Source organism: Eleginops maclovinus, chromosome 8, assembly GCF_036324505.1.
Source record: "Eleginops maclovinus isolate JMC-PN-2008 ecotype Puerto Natales chromosome 8, JC_Emac_rtc_rv5, whole genome shotgun sequence".
NCBI lineage: Eukaryota > Metazoa > Chordata > Actinopteri > Perciformes > Eleginopidae > Eleginops > Eleginops maclovinus.
The window spans coordinates 17,040,651-17,059,925 of NC_086356.1; the positions used below are offsets into that span (position 1 = coordinate 17,040,651).

At 37.2% G+C, this 19,275-nt stretch overlaps 2 protein-coding genes across 2 annotated transcripts; both read right to left on the minus strand.

The window, feature by feature from the left end:
* Positions 1-2,274: 2,274 nt before the first annotated feature.
* On the minus strand, positions 2,275-11,133 carry cacfd1 (calcium channel flower domain containing 1). The gene is made up of 5 exons (XM_063890077.1): positions 10,580-11,133; positions 5,867-5,939; positions 5,090-5,215; positions 4,828-4,935; positions 2,275-4,395 (listed from the first exon to the last, which is right to left on the minus strand). The coding sequence occupies exons 1-5, from the start codon at positions 10,689-10,691 to the stop codon at positions 4,305-4,307; spliced, it is 510 nt and encodes a 169-aa protein (XP_063746147.1). The 5' UTR covers positions 10,692-11,133; the 3' UTR covers positions 2,275-4,304.
* A 474-nt stretch (positions 11,134-11,607) lies between these two features.
* ptcd2 (pentatricopeptide repeat domain 2) lies at positions 11,608-15,729 on the minus strand. Its single transcript, XM_063888921.1, has 10 exons — positions 15,619-15,729; positions 14,850-14,942; positions 14,628-14,757; positions 13,484-13,601; positions 13,186-13,264; positions 13,002-13,093; positions 12,793-12,906; positions 12,619-12,693; positions 12,416-12,529; positions 11,608-12,202 (listed from the first exon to the last, which is right to left on the minus strand). The coding sequence occupies exons 1-10, from the start codon at positions 15,725-15,727 to the stop codon at positions 11,981-11,983; spliced, it is 1,146 nt and encodes a 381-aa protein (XP_063744991.1). The 5' UTR covers positions 15,728-15,729; the 3' UTR covers positions 11,608-11,980.
* Positions 15,730-19,275: the final 3,546 nt, after the last annotated feature.

The following is a 19,275-nucleotide window of genomic DNA, read 5'->3' on the forward strand; positions in this document are numbered from 1 at the left end:
TCTGAATTCTACTATATTAGAAATGTTAACCCAGAAAGGGTTCGATTAAAAATCACAACATTTTTAAAGAGCTACGCCTAGTTTGACATTTCAGGAAGAAAAAAAATGCATATTCGCTTCCTGCATATAGATAAAATACACCATGGTAACTTGGAGTTGTGTGATGAGGCTGACATGTTCAGCAGTCAAAGTAAAATCCGCTTTCAGGTGTTCTTTCATCATTAATAAAAAAAGGAAAACCATGAAATAAGTGTTTTGACTCTCAGAAGTATAAACCTTTAAGAGGATTATGAAGGTACTCTGACGGGTAAAATGTCACACTTGCTTTAAAGAGTTTGTTATTTCTATACCTTTGGTGGTGTACTCCAAATATGATTTACGGTTACAAAAAGGCACACATTCTTTCTTTATAACTGATCCTCACTTAATAAAAAAGCTTTGTTTATGAATGTATTTACAGAAGTGAATATGTTATCTGTTAATTGGACAGTTCTGTCTACAGTGATAATATCACTAATAATCAAAAACATAATCATATCTGTCTGATAGATAATATCAATAAAGGAATACTTTTAATTAAGTACTTAAGTACGTAATTTTGTTTTCTTTAAAGTTTAAAATGCACAGTTGCTCAGCATGAAACTTCAAGAAAAAGTTGCCTAAGTACCCTGTTCTCTTAGAGAAAAAACTTAGAGTAATGAATTCAAATGGTAAAACTGGTTGTGTCCTTTTAAAAAACACAAGTCAATTAAATGCTTTAATTCAATCTTCAAGGCTATTTGTTACAAGAGCAATTTTAGAAAATCTGCTTTTCAAGAGCAATTCATGAACAGCGGTATCACAAAATAATGAAAGCATCTCATTAAAAAAGGTCCACATCTGAAGTAGCTTAATTTACAATTACAAACACTGTGAGTCAAAAAAGGCTGAATGCCAATTAGTAGCATTTACTGGCTTTAAAAAGACCTCTCTCAAAATCATCACTTTGATGTGCAAGATTTCAAAGCAACAAGCGAGGACAACTACCAGATCCAAAATAACTGAATTATTGTTAACATCGCAGATTTATTCATTTGAGGACACATAATTCAAAAGGCCCACCTCACAGATTTAATTGGATTTGTATGCAGTTGTAGTAGTGATGTTATAAACCTTTACACTTTGGCATCAGGTCCACTTTAATTGATTAATATTGTATTAAAAGTGCTCATTTGAATAATATCACACATTTTAAAGCAAGGTATCAAAGGGGTCTAATCCCATACTTGTTTCAATGGAGACTTGCTGGAACCAGATGCATCCTCTGTGGATCCTTTCTGGCAGAGGTAAATACTCAAATGTTATTAAAATAAAACGCTAGCTGTTTTTTCAGATCCATAATCAAGTCCACATCATATGAAGGGCTAATGGCATCATTTATATTAATTTAGGATGGTATTTTCACTTGCTTCCCTTCAGTTTCAGCCACATAGCACTGGGAAATGATGATTTACCAAGGCCATTTTGTTAGCTTTTTTGGTTGAATCCAAACTTATTAATAGACCAATTTATTGAATATCCTTGGTGTACCTTTCCACAGGTGGGAACCCTGGCCGAAACCGGTTAAATAAAAGCCCAAACAAATCCCGCCCAAATAAATAGAAGCTCAAGATTGGCTCTTATTGACAGCTGACAGCTAAGACACGCCTTCTTCGGATTGACAACCAATAAAAAGTGACAACTTGAGACCAAGCTAGAAAAATTTAGGAATGAACTTTAATTGTACCATCTTTACCATGTGCTTATGTTAACATTGGCAAGTTAGCACTAAATTCAGCCTAGGCTTATAGGAATTGATTTTTTGGGGGAGTTGGTATTGTTGAATTGCGTCTCCTGTGGACCATGAATATCTGTACACAATTTCACATCAATCCACCCAAAAGTTATTAACATATATTCATTTAAAAAGCAGCCAAAAGAACAGCAGTCACTAGGATATTTTGTGTGGCAGCATTTAATATCTATTGATCTACACCTAAGAATGTGCAATCGATCTGGTAGATGAAATTAATGAAAACTAGAACCTGCTGTTGGCACTAGAAAAAACAATGAATAATCTAAGTCAACAGGATTTATCTGCACAAAACCTTTAATGTCTTTAGCAAAATGTTAATCCATCTAATGTGGTCAAACTGTATAACTAAATCATAAATGGTGGTGCTAAAGGAGTAGTCAAGGCATGGAAGAGTTGGGGGTATCGGGGGTGGCAGTAAACATAGGAAGCAAACACCATGGTAGTAGTAGCAAGTGTGTTTAATTTCCTAATTGAGAACAGGATAATGATTCACATCACAACACTCATTATACACATATCCCTTACAGCAAACAATATGCACTCAATGTAAAATAAATCAAATCAAGGGATTCTTTGATGCATGTCACTGCAAAAACAATAAAACCGGATGAATGGCTGTGGACGAGGAAGTAGTGTTTTTTATTTTGCATCCTAGAACTGTAGTGTAAGAGAGTATAGTGTCAGACTGTAATACTGCTGGTGTGTGTGTAGTGTTTAATCACATGTGCAAGTTTTGTGCAACACAAATGTTTTTTCATTGGCTCAAATTGTATAGTCATTTCGTAGTTCTAGTGTAATGCTTATGCTAGTTACCATCCACTTATGCATAAATTATATTGTATCTGTACGCTGTGCATTGTGAAGTATGACACCTGAGAGCTGGTGGTAATGTGTGAATAATCCACTCAGTCACTGAGCAGCCAGTCAAAGACTTAGGATAGAAAAAGCTGTAGGAGGTACGGGTAAACAGTTATTCCCAAAACATCCTTGTTATTATGACACAACAGAGGAAAAGCAACAGAACAACACAAACACAAATTGTACAATGCTGAACACTGCAGACCTCATTTGAGTGACAAAAGGCAAACCATGGCTCTGGTGACAGTGTGGGATACAGACCAATAAGTCCCTGAATAAAGATCCATTCCCCTCAGGGAATATTTTATGGGTTTTGGTGATGTGTACTAATTAAGACTCCTCATTTAAAAAGAAACAGCATATTCAATAGCAACAATGTTTTAAAATGAAAATAAAACTAGTGCACATTCCACTTTTTCCATTACAAAATGTACCACGAAATCTGCAGCCACAACTTTGATAGCAGCTGCTTCTTCATGAGGAAATATAAGAAAACAAGCTGACACATGCACTGAACATTTTGTATTAACTCCCTCCAAAGGTTTAGTGCAGGAATGTCTGTGCTGAGCCAAATACAACTGACGAAAATATATACGAAAGTAATCATTTTCTTTATCTTTGGGTATACCAGATACATTCTCCAATGCAAAAAATATCCCTAATGCCTATATATGTTTGGAAATGCATTCAGGTGGCAAATTAGACTTTTGTTTTTGTATTGGGAAGTAATATTGTAATACTTACAAATTTGATTTATGTAAAATAAGTCTAATGAAGGTACAATTGGATAAACTACAGGCAAAAACTAAAGGAAACACTTGACGGAATTTAAAGATCTGGGTTAGTGAATTGAAGTCTAAATTATTTTTTAAAGCATTTCTTTCAATACAAATATATCACAATTTAATAACAAGTCCTCGGATTCAAATGTTCATTTTCAGTACATTCACTTCTTGATAATACATTTTTTAAATAAATTGCAGAGTTCACATTAAACTCTTTGGAAACTCGGCTGCCTAACCCTTTGCAATGATAATGAAGTTAGAGCTACAAAAGAGCTGATGTTGATATGTGGGTGTGTGTGCTGCCAGAACAAGTCTGAACCCCATGAATTATCTTTATCCACTCTCTATAAGCAAACTGAAAAGCAAACCGAATAACCTGAAGTCAATTATCTACATTTTACAATCACATTAATTCCTATTGGGATTTTCTGAAAGGCTCTTGGGCTTAAAAGGTGTACCTCACAATTTTCCTGCAGAAAAAGGGTAAACGGCAACAAAAAACAACAAAGGGTAACCAATAATATAAACAACCCAGGAGAAGATAATAACTCTTAAAAACCATACAATCAAAACATACAATCTAAGGTGTCGAGTCACAATGAGAGATCCCATTTACACGCCAGGTAGCAAATACTGGACTTAACCAAACATCAATCTGTTAGGATACTTTCAGGTCAGGACGACAAGAATACAGCAGTTTAAGTAAATAAATAAAGTCAGTACCATAAGTATGGAGGGACAGAAATGGGAACAAGCAGAGGAGCATGGAAGAGGACGTTGTATGGATGGAAGGCAGTAAGGACTAAAGAAAGGTGGTGGCAGATGTCTCACTCTGGAGCCCCGCTTGCCTTTTCTGTCATCTTCTCTTCATCCCCCATTTTCTGATGCTGCAGTCTGGCATAAGACACTGCGTCTCCTCTGAGGAAAGAAAAAGGGAAGACAAGAGGCAAGATGGGGAGGGTAATGAAAAGTTATGACCAAGGAGAGGGGGGGTAAAAACAAAGAAAGCATAACATTGTTAATTGCAAGGTTAGGACATGGCTCACCTTGTCAGATGTTAATGTAAATGAAAAAAGAGGCTCATTATTGTTGTTAGAAGCATCAAATAAAGATCTTATGAAGTCATTCTAATGTTGAATAAGGAATTTAATGAGAGCCTGTTATAATATGACCTTTTAGAGGGGTGATTTGATGAAGGAAACATCAAGACATATGAGTAGTTGCACAATGTCTATATTGCACAGCTGTTCAAATAGATACTCAAAATAAATTGTGTTTTATGAAATAGATGACATTAATTTTGAAACATCATAAGAGCATATTACGTCATTACATTTTAAAACATCTTACTTTTTGCCCAAAGAGGCTAGGCCGTACAGAACTCCAGTAGCAAAGGCGATGGCATTTCCAAACAAGGTTGTGAGGGAGAAACTCAAGAATATGGGAAACAGAGCCAACCTGAAAATGAACAATAAAAGGGATAATAAGTCAGTAAATTATATTAAGTACATGCTGGAGTTAAACAGCAACATTCCCAAGAGTGTCTCTAAATGCTTCCGCAATGTTTTTGAGTAAAGTACGGACTCTGTTGACATTGCTGCATAGTTCTTACCCACAGTAGAAGAAGGCTTTCTGCCAAGGTTTGAATTTGTCTGCACGAGCTGCTACTGCATTAGCAAACTCTATGAACTGGCAGCAGAATGGGACTTCACACAGGAACAGCACAAAGGCAGTCAACCTTGAAAGAGAAGAAGAGGAAACACACACAGCAGTGAATTATCAGCTACATTCACAATTAATCGTTTCTCTCATCTTATTAAAGCCTAGGTAACGTTTCAGCTGAGCTTTGAATGCAGACAGTTTTTTTTTATCTGGGAAGAAAAGTTAACCAAGGCTGGCTGCGTCTTGTGCTAAATTCTTCAAATTCTGGAAAATTCAATGCAGTCTTTGTTACAACATGTTGGTTCTCGACAAGAATTTCTTCACTCCTCCGTTATTTGAGCAGCAAGTTGTGTCCACATGTCTACATGATAAAAATATACATTAAAAAAGAGAATAAAGGAACTGGTGATATGAGTACATAATGCTTATTCAAAAACTGTAAATCTGCAGAAAAATTCTCTTATGGATCATGAAATGTATTGCAGTTTTTATTTCACTTTTTATTTTATAATCATCAGGCTGTTTGAGACCACACTTTAACTGTGTGTTGTGGCAAAATGGAACTGAGCTTGAATGAATAACAGCATACAGAGCATTGTACAGTCTAAATAAGTGGTTTTATAATATGCCTGTTTAGATTTTTTACTGAATACCAACAGCACATAAATGAAAAAAGCTATTTTTCAAAGTTAAATTTAAGTAAGCATAACAAATGCTAAAGACTTACACCATCCATACTCCAGCAGCAATGTTTAAAGGGTTTACAGTGACACAGTTCCACACTCCTGACACGGCACAGGCTGCATGATTGGGAGAGGAAAGACAAAGTAACACGGTTATTGTTAATATAAGACATATGATGATAGATTATGAGAAAATTAGAACAGACCATTATTTATAAAAGCCATGATAACTATCATATATACTAGTTGTATTTACACTTTATTATTTACACTTGTTTTATTACAGGCTGTGCGCTATAAACAGTAGAAGCAAAACAAATACAAATAATTAGAACTAAAAAATAAAGTAGTTCATTCAACTCAAATCCTTTAAATCCAACCCCTCCGCCGTCACTTCAGGTGTGCCACAGGGCTCTGTACTGGGGCCCCTCCTCTTCATCATCTACCTCCTTCCCCTCTGCAATATCCTCCGCAAATTTAACATTCAATTCCACTGCTATGCTGATGACACCCAGCTCTACCTCACAACTAAACCCTCATCCACTCTCCTGCCCACCTCCCTCACCGATTGCATCTCTGAAATAAAAACCTGGTTCCCCCAAAACCTCCTTAAGCTAAACAGTAACAAAACCGAGGTTCTCCTCATTGGCACCAAATCCACTCTATCCAAAACCGACAGCTTTTCCCTCACTTTTGACAACTCCTCTGTTTCACCCTCCCCCCAGGTTAAGAGTCTGGGTGTCCTCCTTGACAGCATACTATCCTTTCAATCCCACATCAATAACATTACCCAGTCTGCCTACTTCCACCTACGAAACATCAATCGCCTCCGCCCCTCCCTTACCCCCCATACTGCCGCCGCCCTTGTCCACAGCCTCATCACCTCCTGTCTGGATTACTGCAACTCTCTCCTCTTCGGCCTCCCTCAAAAAACCCTCCATAAACTTCAATTGGTCCAGAATTCAGCTGCCCGCATCATAACTCGGACCCCCTTCATCCACCACATCACTCCTGTCTTCCAACAGCTCCACTGGCTCCCAGTTCAGTTCCGTATTCAATTCAAAGTCCTCCTGTTAACATTCAAAGCCATCCACAACCTCGCCCCCCTATATCTGTCCGACCTCCTCCATGTTCCCACTCCCTCCCGCTCCCTCAGATCCTCTTCCTCCATACACCTGTCTGTCCCCTTTCATCACCATGGGGAGCAGAGCATTCAGCCACTCTGCTCCCCGTCTCTGGATCTCATTACCACCCCAACTCAGAAACATGGATTCATTCCCCCATTTCAAAACAAATCTGTTCAAAACTGCTTATTCCACTTGATGTCAATTCCTCTGTCACCGTCTATTGTTTTTATTTTATTTGTTACTTGCGTTGTTGATTCCTTTTATTGTCTTTGTGTGTGTATCATGTACGGTGTCCTTGAGTGCCGAGAAAGGCGCCTTCAGATAAAATGTATTATTATTATTATTATTATTATTATTATTATTATTATTATTATTATTATTATTAATGGAACCGGCCTAAAATCAATCCCTTACTACATGTTATCTGAAATGTGTGAAAAGTGGAATATGGGATAAGCCTGAACTCGGGGCTGGTGTTTTCATAAGTGGTAAAGAAGACGTGAAAGATTTTAGTCAATGTGTGTGTGGGGTTCTGAAATAATGTGTGATATGGCAACATCACACATTTTAGAAGTGTTACAGCTGAAGCAATTTACACAGCAGTGGTAAGTCAACCAGTCCTAGGATATACAGTGGGGCAAAAAAGTATTTAGTCAGCCACCAATTGTGCAAGTTCTCTCATTTAAAAAGATGAGAGAGGCCTGTCATTTTTATCATAGGTATACCTCAACTATGAGAGACAGAATGAGAAAAAGAATCCAGGAAATCACATTGTAGGATTTTTAATGAATTAATTGTTCAATTCCTCGGTAGAATAAGTATTTGGTCACCTACAAACAAGCAAGATTTCTGGCTCTCACAGACCTGTAACTTCTTCTTTAAGAGGCTCCTCTGTCCTCCACTCGTTACCTGTATTAATGGCACCTTTTTGAACTCGTTATCAGTATAAAACACACCTGTCCACAACCTCAAACAGTCATACTCAAAACTCCACTATGGCAAAGACCAAAGAGCTGTCAAAGAAGACCAGAGACAAAATTGTAGACCTGCACCAGGCTGGGAAAACTGAATCTGCAATAGGTAAGCAGCTTGGTGTGAAGAAATCAACTGTGGGAGCAATTATTAGAAAATGGAAGACATACAAGACCACTGCTAATCTCCCTCCATCTGGGGCTCCACGCAAGATCTCACCCCGTGGGGTCAAAATGATCACAAGAACGGTGAGCAAAAATCCCAGAACCACACGGGGGGACCTAGTGAATGACCTGCAGAGAGCTGGGACCAAAGTAACAGAGGCTACCATCAGTAACACACTACGCCGCCAGGGACCTAAATCCTGCACTTCCAGACGTGTCCCCCTGCTTAAGCCAGTACATGTCCAGGCCCTTCTGAAGTTTGCTAGAGGGCATTTGAATGATCCAGAAGAGGATTGGGAGAATGTCATATGGTCAGATGAAACCAAAATAGAACTTTTTGGTAAAAAACTCAACTCGTCGTGTTTGGAGGAGAAAGAATGCAGAGTTGCATCCAAAGAACACCATACCTACTGTGAAGCATGGGGGTGGAAACATCATGCTTTGGGGCTGTTTTTCTGCAAAGGGACCAGGACGACTGATCCGTGTAAAGGAAAGAATGAATGGGGCCAGGTATCGTGAGATTTGGAGTGAAAACCTCCTTCCATCAGCAAGGGCACTGAAGATGAAGCGTGGCTGGGTCTTTCAGCATGACAATGATCCCAAACACACCGCCAGGGCAACGAAGGAGTGGCTTCGTAAGAAGCATTTCAAGGTCCTGGAGTGGCCTAGCCAGTCTCCAGATCTCAACCCCATAGAAAATCTTTGGAGGGATTTGAAAGTCCGTGTTGCCCAGTGACAGCCCCAAAACATCACTGATTTAGAGGAGATCTGCATGGAGGAATGGGCCAAAATACCAGCAACAGTGTGTGAAAACCTTGTGAAGACTTACAGAAAACGTTTGACCTCTGCTATTGCCAACAAAGGGTATATAACAAAGTATTGAGATGAACTTTTGTTATTGACCAAATACTTATTTTCCACAATCATTTGAAAATTAATTCTTTAAAAATCCTACAATGTGATTTTCTGGATTTTTTTTTCTCATTCTGTCTCTCATAGTTGAGGTATACCTATGATAAAAATTACAGGCCTCTCTCATCTTTTTAAATGGGAGAACTTGCACAATTGGTGACTGACTAAATACTTTTTTGCCCCACTGTATATATATTTTGAATGCAATCATTAGTTGTTTTCCATCCAACACGAAGCAATCAACCAGGCACTTCTGTTGTATTTATTATTAAAAAAACAGGATTAAAATAATTGCTGTCACAAAAAAAAATATCTGATGATTTACTTTTTAGAACAAAATGCTATTTGTTTCCCTTTTGCTTTTACTTCTTTAACAAGTCAAATGTGAGAAAGAACTTTTCGAGGGAGTAAAATTGCCCACATGCCACATTTATTTCACTACCGTGGAGTAAATAAGATATATATGTGCCTTGGCCTTTTTATTAACTATTGTCAATTATTTCTCATGTATAATGATATGGTACTTAAAAGGTCTACATTTCTTCAACTAAAATGCTGAAACCTTTCAAATTTTAAAATGGTTTGTGGCCAGATATACCAACACAAAGTATTTGTATTTGACAGGTGACAATGTACAGCAGATTAAGACTGAACCTCAGTGAGAAGAGAGGGTAAATATGCCTTATAGTGTATAAATGCTAACTGTCAGTTGAGACTAGCCCACACTATCACAAACAATGGAAGAATAATGTAGTATATCCAGCTTCTTTAGACCATCCAGCCTCCTTAATAATACAGAGGCCATTGAATATGCAATGCCAGGTGGTTAATGTGATACAGGCACTGTGGCTCTGGTGTCACTGAGAAGGAGAGCTGCAATGCTGCTGGAAAACTGCAAAGCCAGCAGTCAAAATCGCCTGTCTGTGAGGGGAAGAGTACACATACCTTCTATGGACTGTTTGCTCATATCATACAGTTGAAAACCAGGAATATCATAGTGTTATGGAATGAGCAAGCCATGCAAACAGGCGGTGCCCAAAACTGGCTGCTGCAGGGAGGGGACAATGGGGTGTGACAAAGCTTTAGTCTGGCATGGCTCAGCAATTACAGTGAGGATTATATGCAACCAAAAAACATGTTGTTTTTTTTCCCGAAATATCAATCTGATGCCCTTTCTGTCCTGTTTTATATTAATGCAGGTAATGCAAACACAGAAACAGTATAAAAGTATGCTGACAAGACAATACATGTACCTCCCTGTCACACAAAAAAGTATTTTTAAACTGGCACCCTCAATAGTTGTATTCACTGTACATGTAGATATGAAAGGATTCATCTCGGCTTATCGTATGTGTAGAAAGAAAATAGATAGATAGAAAGTACAATTATCACTAGAGAGAAAACTATACACAATACAAAGAAAATACTGAATCAATATGAATACTCATAGACTAATAGACAATTTCACTAAGCAACAGAAATATACTACAGAAACATATAGACAGTGGGTTATACATACATTACAATTTAGTGCAAGGTAACTCATCAATCCACAAAAAATAGTACTTTGATATTTACTTACATACTCCTCCCAAAACTCCAGCTATTTTGCAGAGCCATCGGTACCACCATGTCATGCCATCATCCTCCGGAGCGGGTGCAGTGGGGGCTGCTGCCTTCTCCTCGGTGTTCATTGTGTTTTTATATCGATGTCAGCCAAAAAAGCTAAACCGTATTTACAGATGTGAAGCCTCTATGAACCTAGCTTAATTAAGTGAGCAAGTATAACAAAAACTAACTGCGGACTCGTTTAGTACTGCAAAGCGCTCCCTTTCAGCACTGCTGTATACAATCCAAAATGTAAAGTATATTTAATTCGTTTTTTCCTTTGTTTGTTCAACAAAGTCAGTTGGTACCAGCTAACCGGCTAGCTGATGCTAACAGCAGAGCCACCAGCTGCCGCTAGCAGTGGATATCAAAACAGAATCCGTATTAAATTTCCTTTAGTAATCAGATAAATGAGCAAAGCTTCCCCAAAGTCTCTTTAAAAAGCTTATAACAATCCCCTCGTTTTGTTTGGGTTCAGTTAGCAGCTCCGTTGTTCCCCCTGGCTACTCAGCCGATAAGAACGGTGCATTGTGGGAGGATTTGACGCACGTCAAGGTTTGTTTACGTTTCTTATCACCACATTTGAATGTTAGTAGTATTCAAAGTACCCAGATGTTCCACTTGATTAAAACTACCCATCCAATAAGGTCTTAATACGAAATTACAAGTTGAAGTCCTGTATTTAAAATTATTAACAGCAAAATAAATGTTTCAAGTTTGCACAGAAATCACAATGAAATGCCCATGTGAACACTGAACGCGTTTTACCTGTTGTCATCATTCCTTCTGTAGTAACCTTTAATAAATCCATTCTTAATCTTCTTTTATTGGACTTGCTGGAGAACAAAATCCCCACTCCTTGTCTTTTCTCAGAATCTAAAGCATATATAAATTACAGTGTGTTTTTCAAGGTGCTAACTTCAAAGTTTTTATGGTACATAGTTCCTTGTTTATTAAAACCATTTTCACCAACATTTTTACAAATCAAGGCAAGATGAAGAATCTTTTTCCATTATTAAATGTATCTTTAATCACTCATTCACTCTTTTATATACAACACATTCTTCCCATATCATTCATTATCCATTTCCTTTCAAGGAAATGGTTTGTAACCATTAGGATGTTGTTCTAGAATTGACTTTTATCAGCTTTGTATTTAAGTGCCTGCTCCATAAATATGAACTGTTTTTGCATTGAACATTTGAATCAAATTTGGATACCGTTGACAAAAAAAAAGGACAAACGTCAGGTCTGCAGATAGATAACTGTGCCTGTTTTAAGGAGAGGTAGATCAGTTATGCGACAAAGTCTACTCTAGCCAGAGTTAGTGTTTTTGGACAGATTGGATTCAGCCTTAAGTTAAAGCAGGCTTCTCTCACTCTGACAGCAAAGTGGACACTCGTGGCCTCCGAGTCCTTCGGCTGTTCCTTCTCTCCTCCATCATCAGCAATGGCTTCCTTCTTCCTGTTGGCGTGTAGCAGAGCATGCCTTCGAGGGTCTGCTGGGTCACCTGATCAGCCTGCTCCAGATCTTTCACTATCTGCTCCATCTTCAGCCTGTGTGTACCGCCTTCTATCCGCAGGCGCAGCAAATCCACCTGAAACAGTCACAGGAGGCCACTGAGCTAAATAGCGTTTTTTCAGAGATTTGCATTGTTCATATCCATAGCTTTCAATTTTTTATCTTTGGTGAAATCCTTTAAAATCCTTTAAACCACAGAACATTTTTTATTGAAATGTGTAAAACATTGAATTAATGCACCCAGAGCTATCTGGATACAGTTTTTATAATTGATATTGAGCAAACTTACCACCTCCTGCGAAAATTCAGGCTTCTTGACAAAAGAAAAGCTTTTTGGGGTCAAGGCTGCAGACAGGAAGGAAATGGCGTCCGTCACTTCTCCTGACATTGCTAGTATCATAGCCTAAATCATAATTTAAAAAAAAGTATATATTATTAACTTAACATAAGCAACAAGTAATAAAATGCACCACATTTAGGATGCAGACTTGCCTTTAAATTTTGACATATTCTGCAGTCAGGGCTCATTATTTGTGAGAACAACGACTGTGCCTTTTCTATGTCATTCTGGAACAAAAAATAAGGAAAAAACATATTATTAATGACAATTTAACATTTTCACATCTTTCTGCATGAAAGAAAGGAATAGAAGAAGATCTTACTCACCTGTCGAAGTGCTAACGCTACAGCAAAGCAGAAAGCATGTCTGGGGATGTTCTTCCCTTTAGTCTGTCCGTCCTCTATCATAGCAGTGCACATCCTGTAGGATTCTGCCGTGTTCTGAACAACATAACACAGAACTTTAACCAACAGAGATGAGTTATTATTTTAATATCTCGAAGAATTACTTTATATGTTCATGAAGATTATTTTACCAGTTTATAGAAGGTGCCAGATGCCAGCATCAATGTGTCTTTGTTGAATGGTACACGTTGTGTCCTCATGGTTGTTAGCACCTCTAGGCAATCTGCAAAACACAGAGTTTAGATTGTTACTTGTGATTAATAAATAAATAAAATTAAAATAGCAAAAACACTGGAAAGGTAATCTGTCACTTACTTTCATAATAGCCTTTAGTGAATAACATGTCTAAGGTGATGTTAAAGGAAGTTGCATCGTTGAAAAATCCACTCATACTCTGTTCAGAAATGTAAAAGAAAATGTTATTTATCCAAAATCCCCAAAAGTCTTGTTTTGGCTCATGAAACATCTGTTGCAAACCCTTGTTTTCTCACAGTCAAACTTAAAACATTTATTTGTGATGCTTTGGTGCTAAACCAAATAAACAAATGTTTGCAACATGGACAGTGTTTAGTATTTTGTTCGCTGATATATTTGCCTTAATGTAATATTTTACCTTATCAGTAATTGTATCAGCAGCCAAGTTCTCCATACCCTGCTCATAGCACAATCTCACAAAGAGAGGACCAAACTTGAAATCTCCGAACATTAAGTTCCGGTTCTCTGCGTGATACCTAGAGAGTGCAAATCAAATGACAATAACATATAAGAGGGGATACAACTCTATTTGTTATTCAAAAGGAAACAGTGCAGCAGTTGAGTTACAAATCTGAAATAATGCAAATATAAAAAAGCAATAAGGGAAAAAAGTACAAGATATAAAAAAGGTGCAGATCCAAAATGTATATAATATATACAATGCTAAAAGCAGGACTAACAGTATAGATTGTGAAAATATAAACATGTTAACAGTAGGTATGCATGAAAACTATAAGTAGTGTAAGAGTAAATGGTTTATAAAGAATAAATTATATTAATACTACAGCGTGTTAAATTTAGTACTAGTTGTAAGGGTTTAAGTTACGATGTGAAAATAATGTTTATAATTGTTAATAGTAAAAACATTGAAGACATGTTTGACATGTTTGTTGTTCTGTGCTGGGGAGTCCTCTTGACACTGGGAAGAAAGGAGAATGGCAGCCAAGCTGTCCTCCCTGCTGGACAATGTGTCCCACCCCCTCCAGGACACACTGTCCGCACTGTGCAGCTCCTTCAGTGACAGGCTGCTGCACCCGTGGTGTCTCACGGGGAGATACCATAGGTCTTTCCTTCCAGCAGCGGTCAGACCCCTGGTAGACCCCCACACATAATACGACCCCCACACATATTACAACGCTGACTGTAACACCCCCTGTTGTGTTAATAACTGTGCAATATATATCTGGCTGCTATACTCAGAATGGTTTCTGAGGTTTATTTTTGTGTATTTTGTAAATTGTGTGACTGTTATATATTCTTTAGTATCTTGGGTGTAATATTAGGCTGTCTTTGGCTCTTTCTGCTGTACAAATGAAAATTTCCCCTCTGTGGGACAATTAAAGGTATTCTGATTTTAACTGTGAGTGGAATTTAATTGTGTTCTGTTTAATGTTTGCAAAACGTGTTTCAGAGAAAGAGAAGGGCATATGAATGTAATTTGGTGCTGAAATGGTTTCTAGAAAGTGTGTTTAAAATAACTGTCAATACAGGATGTACCATACCTAGAGATGGCATCTCTGGCGATCACCATGTCGTCTGCGGATTGGCACAAGTGAAGGAGAAGCTTCAGCTCATCTCTCAGTATCAGGTCATTCCTTTGTAGCTTCTGATTGAACAGCTCTATATAATTTCCTGTAAAATAATAAAAAGAAATAAGATCTTACTGTAGGAATCATAACACATGTCATAGAACTGCAGTATTACAAATAATAACAATTATTTACCTTTCACTCCAGTGACAAGGTGAGACACAGCCAGCTTCTTATTCTGAAATTCTTGTAATCTGATAACATCTTCTGACAATAAATGCCTTTTAGCTGCAGAGACAAATACAGTGTTGGAAGAAATATTCAGATAGTTTAATTAATAAAAGTAACAAAACTACAGTCTATCCCAGATTCAGAACTCAAAAGCAAGTACTAGCACAAAAATACAAACAGTACAAAAAACATCAACTAATTTAGCAAAATGTCCCTTATGAGAATAATGTTTATTATTGGATTATATTTGGATTATCCACATATGTAAAGGAACTACAATAAATAAATGCATCGAAGAAAAGATTACAATGTTTTCCTCCAACTACAGTATTGTAGAAGTATTGTATTGCATTGAATGGATACTAATCAAGTACAGTAAGGTTAGGCCAACAATTACGTTGTACAAGCGGTACAAGTAAATGTACTTTCCTCCACTGCAAATAACTCCAGAATTAACTACATTTTGAGTAAGTTTGCACCTGTAATACGTTGTGGCCACATTTATAGAATGACACCAGCATAAAAATGCTTCAACAATGCAAGCAAAACTGCAGGTAAACCGAATGTTGGTGTTTTTTTATGACGGATTACAGACATTTTTTAAAGGCGGCTGTAGCATCCTTGCACATGTGAGCTATTTACATGCTGACACTGTAGCTTCGCTGTCTGTTAAACCAGCTACTTTTGAAGGTCACCTGACAGGAAACATACTGAAAATGTGTGTTTATTTTACCTCCTGTGCAGCATTCAATCCACCCTGGCTGTAAAACCCCACTAAACAGTCCTTTGGAAGGTTCATGTACCGAGGACCGACATAATTTACCAATCCTAGCCAGCGCCATAGTGCATATGGACTGCACCATAAAAATGAAACCAATGGGGATAACATATTTTATATTATACAGTTTAAAACGCCGATTCCTACCTGTATAGTAACATATTATTTATAGTGTACTTGTATTATATACATGTTTCAATTTAAGTGAGACAGAGTGTGTGTACAATTGCTTTAATTTTATAATATGCAGCTCGCAAATGGTATAATCCAATATGGCCGCGCCCTCTGATTCTGTCCAGAAGGTACAATGATAATTTTGTAGGAATACAGTCAGTGGTGAAATAATTACTCAGATATTTAACTTCAGTAATTTAAGCAGAAATTCTAAGGTGAAGAAATACTGTTCAATGTATGTTTATAAAAATTAAAAGTACTACATTCAAACGTTACTGAAGTAAAAGTGAAGAAATATTACCATAAGAATATGCTCAAAGTAATAAAAGTCAAAGTACTTTAAGCCACTGAAGAATGTTTTTAAATGTATCATGTTATTTTATCCTAATAAATGTATTCCAGTTCCATTTTGTATTTATTTTTGTTCGTAGCCTATGATTTGGTTGTTTTCATATTCAGGTGTGTTTCTTCAAGTGAGTTTCTGTCTTATATAAATAAAAATTGACTGAAGAAAGATTTGTTTTACTGTCATAAAAATACATTTTTTTTCGCACGAACCTCTGTTCATGTTTGTGCTATTACATGTTTAACATTTTCATTTATTTTTTATTTTATGACCAAAGGGGTTCTATTTCAACCCTACAGGTGGTGCTGTTGTACTTTAAACATGTCTGATGAGATTGCTGCTGTCAGGACATTTGGGACTGTTGGCCTTCTTTTAACAGTGGTTGTTATTGCAATACACTTACAAACAATATGTATTATTTTAGTGATATAGTTTTGTATTCATTATGCTGTACTACTTTCCACTTCTGGTTACATGCTAAACTGTTCTTTGTTTTTTCAGCACCTCTCGCAAAGTTTAATCTTATCAATCAAAAACAATTCTAAACATTTTCATTTAGAATAAGTAGATCCCCAAATCCTCCAGACCCACATCTTATTTAAACAGAATTGCATTTGAACCTCATATCCTATTTAGTATGGGATGCCAAACCCGGCCACTACTGTACCCATTGACCTGCAGCATTATATAAGCAAGAACCTACTGTACGTCCTTATGAAGGAGTTCAGCTGCATTTTCAGGTCACATATTTACCTTTTTCTTGAAATACTTTTCCAAATTCAAAGGCTTTATTGTTATAAGCACAATAGCTACAGCATAGTTGTTAGCAATGAACATTTTAAGTCCCAGTCTTCTCCAACAGTGCAAAAGACATAAAAAGAAAGTGAAAATTACATAATATTTCAAGTAAAATAAGATTAAACTGAATGCACAATAAACACTGTACAGTATATAAACATCCTGTATTTTGTACGATATATAAATATATCAACTATAAGCCAATGTGTGCTATAAACATAAGCAAGTGAAGAGACAGAGTTTAGGAGCTTAACATGTTATAGATTCATTCATTTTTTGTTATTAGTAATGTCTTATCCAGTTGTTCAAATGTGCACTATGCAATTGTTAATTTCATCATATAATCTTATGTCTTTAGACCTCTGTGGAAACATATTTGCTCAGCCTGTGGCCATTTGGACAAGATTCACCACAATAAGCATGCTGTGTTTCTTAAAGTAACTCCTAAGATCTCAGCACAGAAAAAATAGGGCTGGGACAGGGAGTTCCCTGCTGTTGCCCTGGCAACAAGATCTCAGCCCATCCTGCTTAGATTGCTTGCTGAGCCAATCAGAAACAAGGCATTGGATAATTTATGGTATCCTGTAAGGTGTATGTGTCTCTGTGGGTTTCTCTCTTTCTCTGTATATATATATGTATGTTTTGCAGGAATTCAAAAGAAGGCTTATCAAACATAAAGCTCATCTAAAGCTACAGGTTTAGGGCTTATGTGATGACAGCTCATGCATTGCTGTAATAATGTATTTATTCAACAGGGAAATATAGCACTGTGTGTAGGGGAGGTTTATTTTAGCACTTGCAGACAGACAGCAGCTCTTTCATCTCCTTCGATTTATCCCTGTGTGCACTTCCCTTTGGTTTTGGAAAGTGCCCGGGGATGTCCCATCATCATTAATAAATGTCCCTGCTGAAACAGTTTCGGCACAGAAACAAAAGGAAAAAACAGCTGGTAGTGATTTCTGTGTCTGACTGTGTGCCACTGTCCTTGAAATACAATTAAATAGGTTAGCTTAATATAGCAAGATTTTCGATGCAGTCTGCATTAATATGCATGTCTATTCACTTATAATGTCTGTGGCTGCCTGTTGGTTTTGGATTAATAGAAGGGATGCAGTCTCATTTCCATAACTTGTATGATAATAGTATTGTATATGGAAGGAAATCTAAAAGTTTTCCACTTACTGGTGTGCAGCCATCACCACTCTGTGGGCCTTGTGTTGCAACACTGTACAGGAAATGAATATTGGATTGAGGAGAAATGTCTTCTCATCCTGGTCTGGTTTTCTCAGTTAGTCTGTCACTTTTGTCTCTAGGGAATCTGATCTAAAAGGACCTTCAGTTTGCTCCATACTGGAGCAGCTAAACTTGTTAAAATAGATGGATTTTTCCCCCCAGAGACATGTTTCATGTTCTGTATATCTTAATATATTATAAAGATCTCTTCATTTGATATGCTGCACATTAATTTATTATATTTTCTTCACTCTCCTTTGCATTGGAAGCATTGGCTGGGGTTAGCATGGTCCTAAATTGAATCTAGTGCTGATTACAGCCAGTTAACATATTCTCCCATTGCATATGTTCTCCTGATATCCTTTACATAAAAAGGATATGCATATTTTTACTCAAGTGTTTCCACAGGTGCTGAGTTGTGACTGCCCACTATTCCTAAATAGTTAAGATAAATGCATCCAAGCTTTTGTCTGCTTCAAATTGTATGGCAATCAATCAAATAGTTGTCAAGCTGTATCATTAAAGCCAACAATGTTAATTTGCTGGTGTGTTGCTGTCAGTGGTTCACAAGTGTTGGTATGATGCATTTGGGGAAAATGAATGTCTGTTCAAAATGTTATTACAATCCTTAGTTGTTGAGATGTTTAAGTCCAGTAAACTGACCACCCACAAAACTACATGTCAGAATATGTAACGTGCCAAGCCAGGCGAATACCTTTACTTACAGGAGAAAACAGTGTCAAAACACTCACTCACATCTCTTTCCTCTTAGCTTAGCTACAGCTAAGTCTCGTATATATCCCTCTGAGGGAACATAAAAGTCAATCTATTCTGTCCAGCTCCCAAGGCCGCTAAGATAGACGACTTCCTCGCTGGATGTTACTTATACTTATCACCTATGTGCACATGACATTTACTTGACAGGCAATGTTGTGTTATTTATCTTCACAACGGGGGAGTTTGTTGTCGTAAATGTTTTGTTAAAATCATCCCTACTGTCAATTTAGTCTACTGAAATATCTCAATACCTTAAGCTACGACATTCTGTTAAGATATTAATG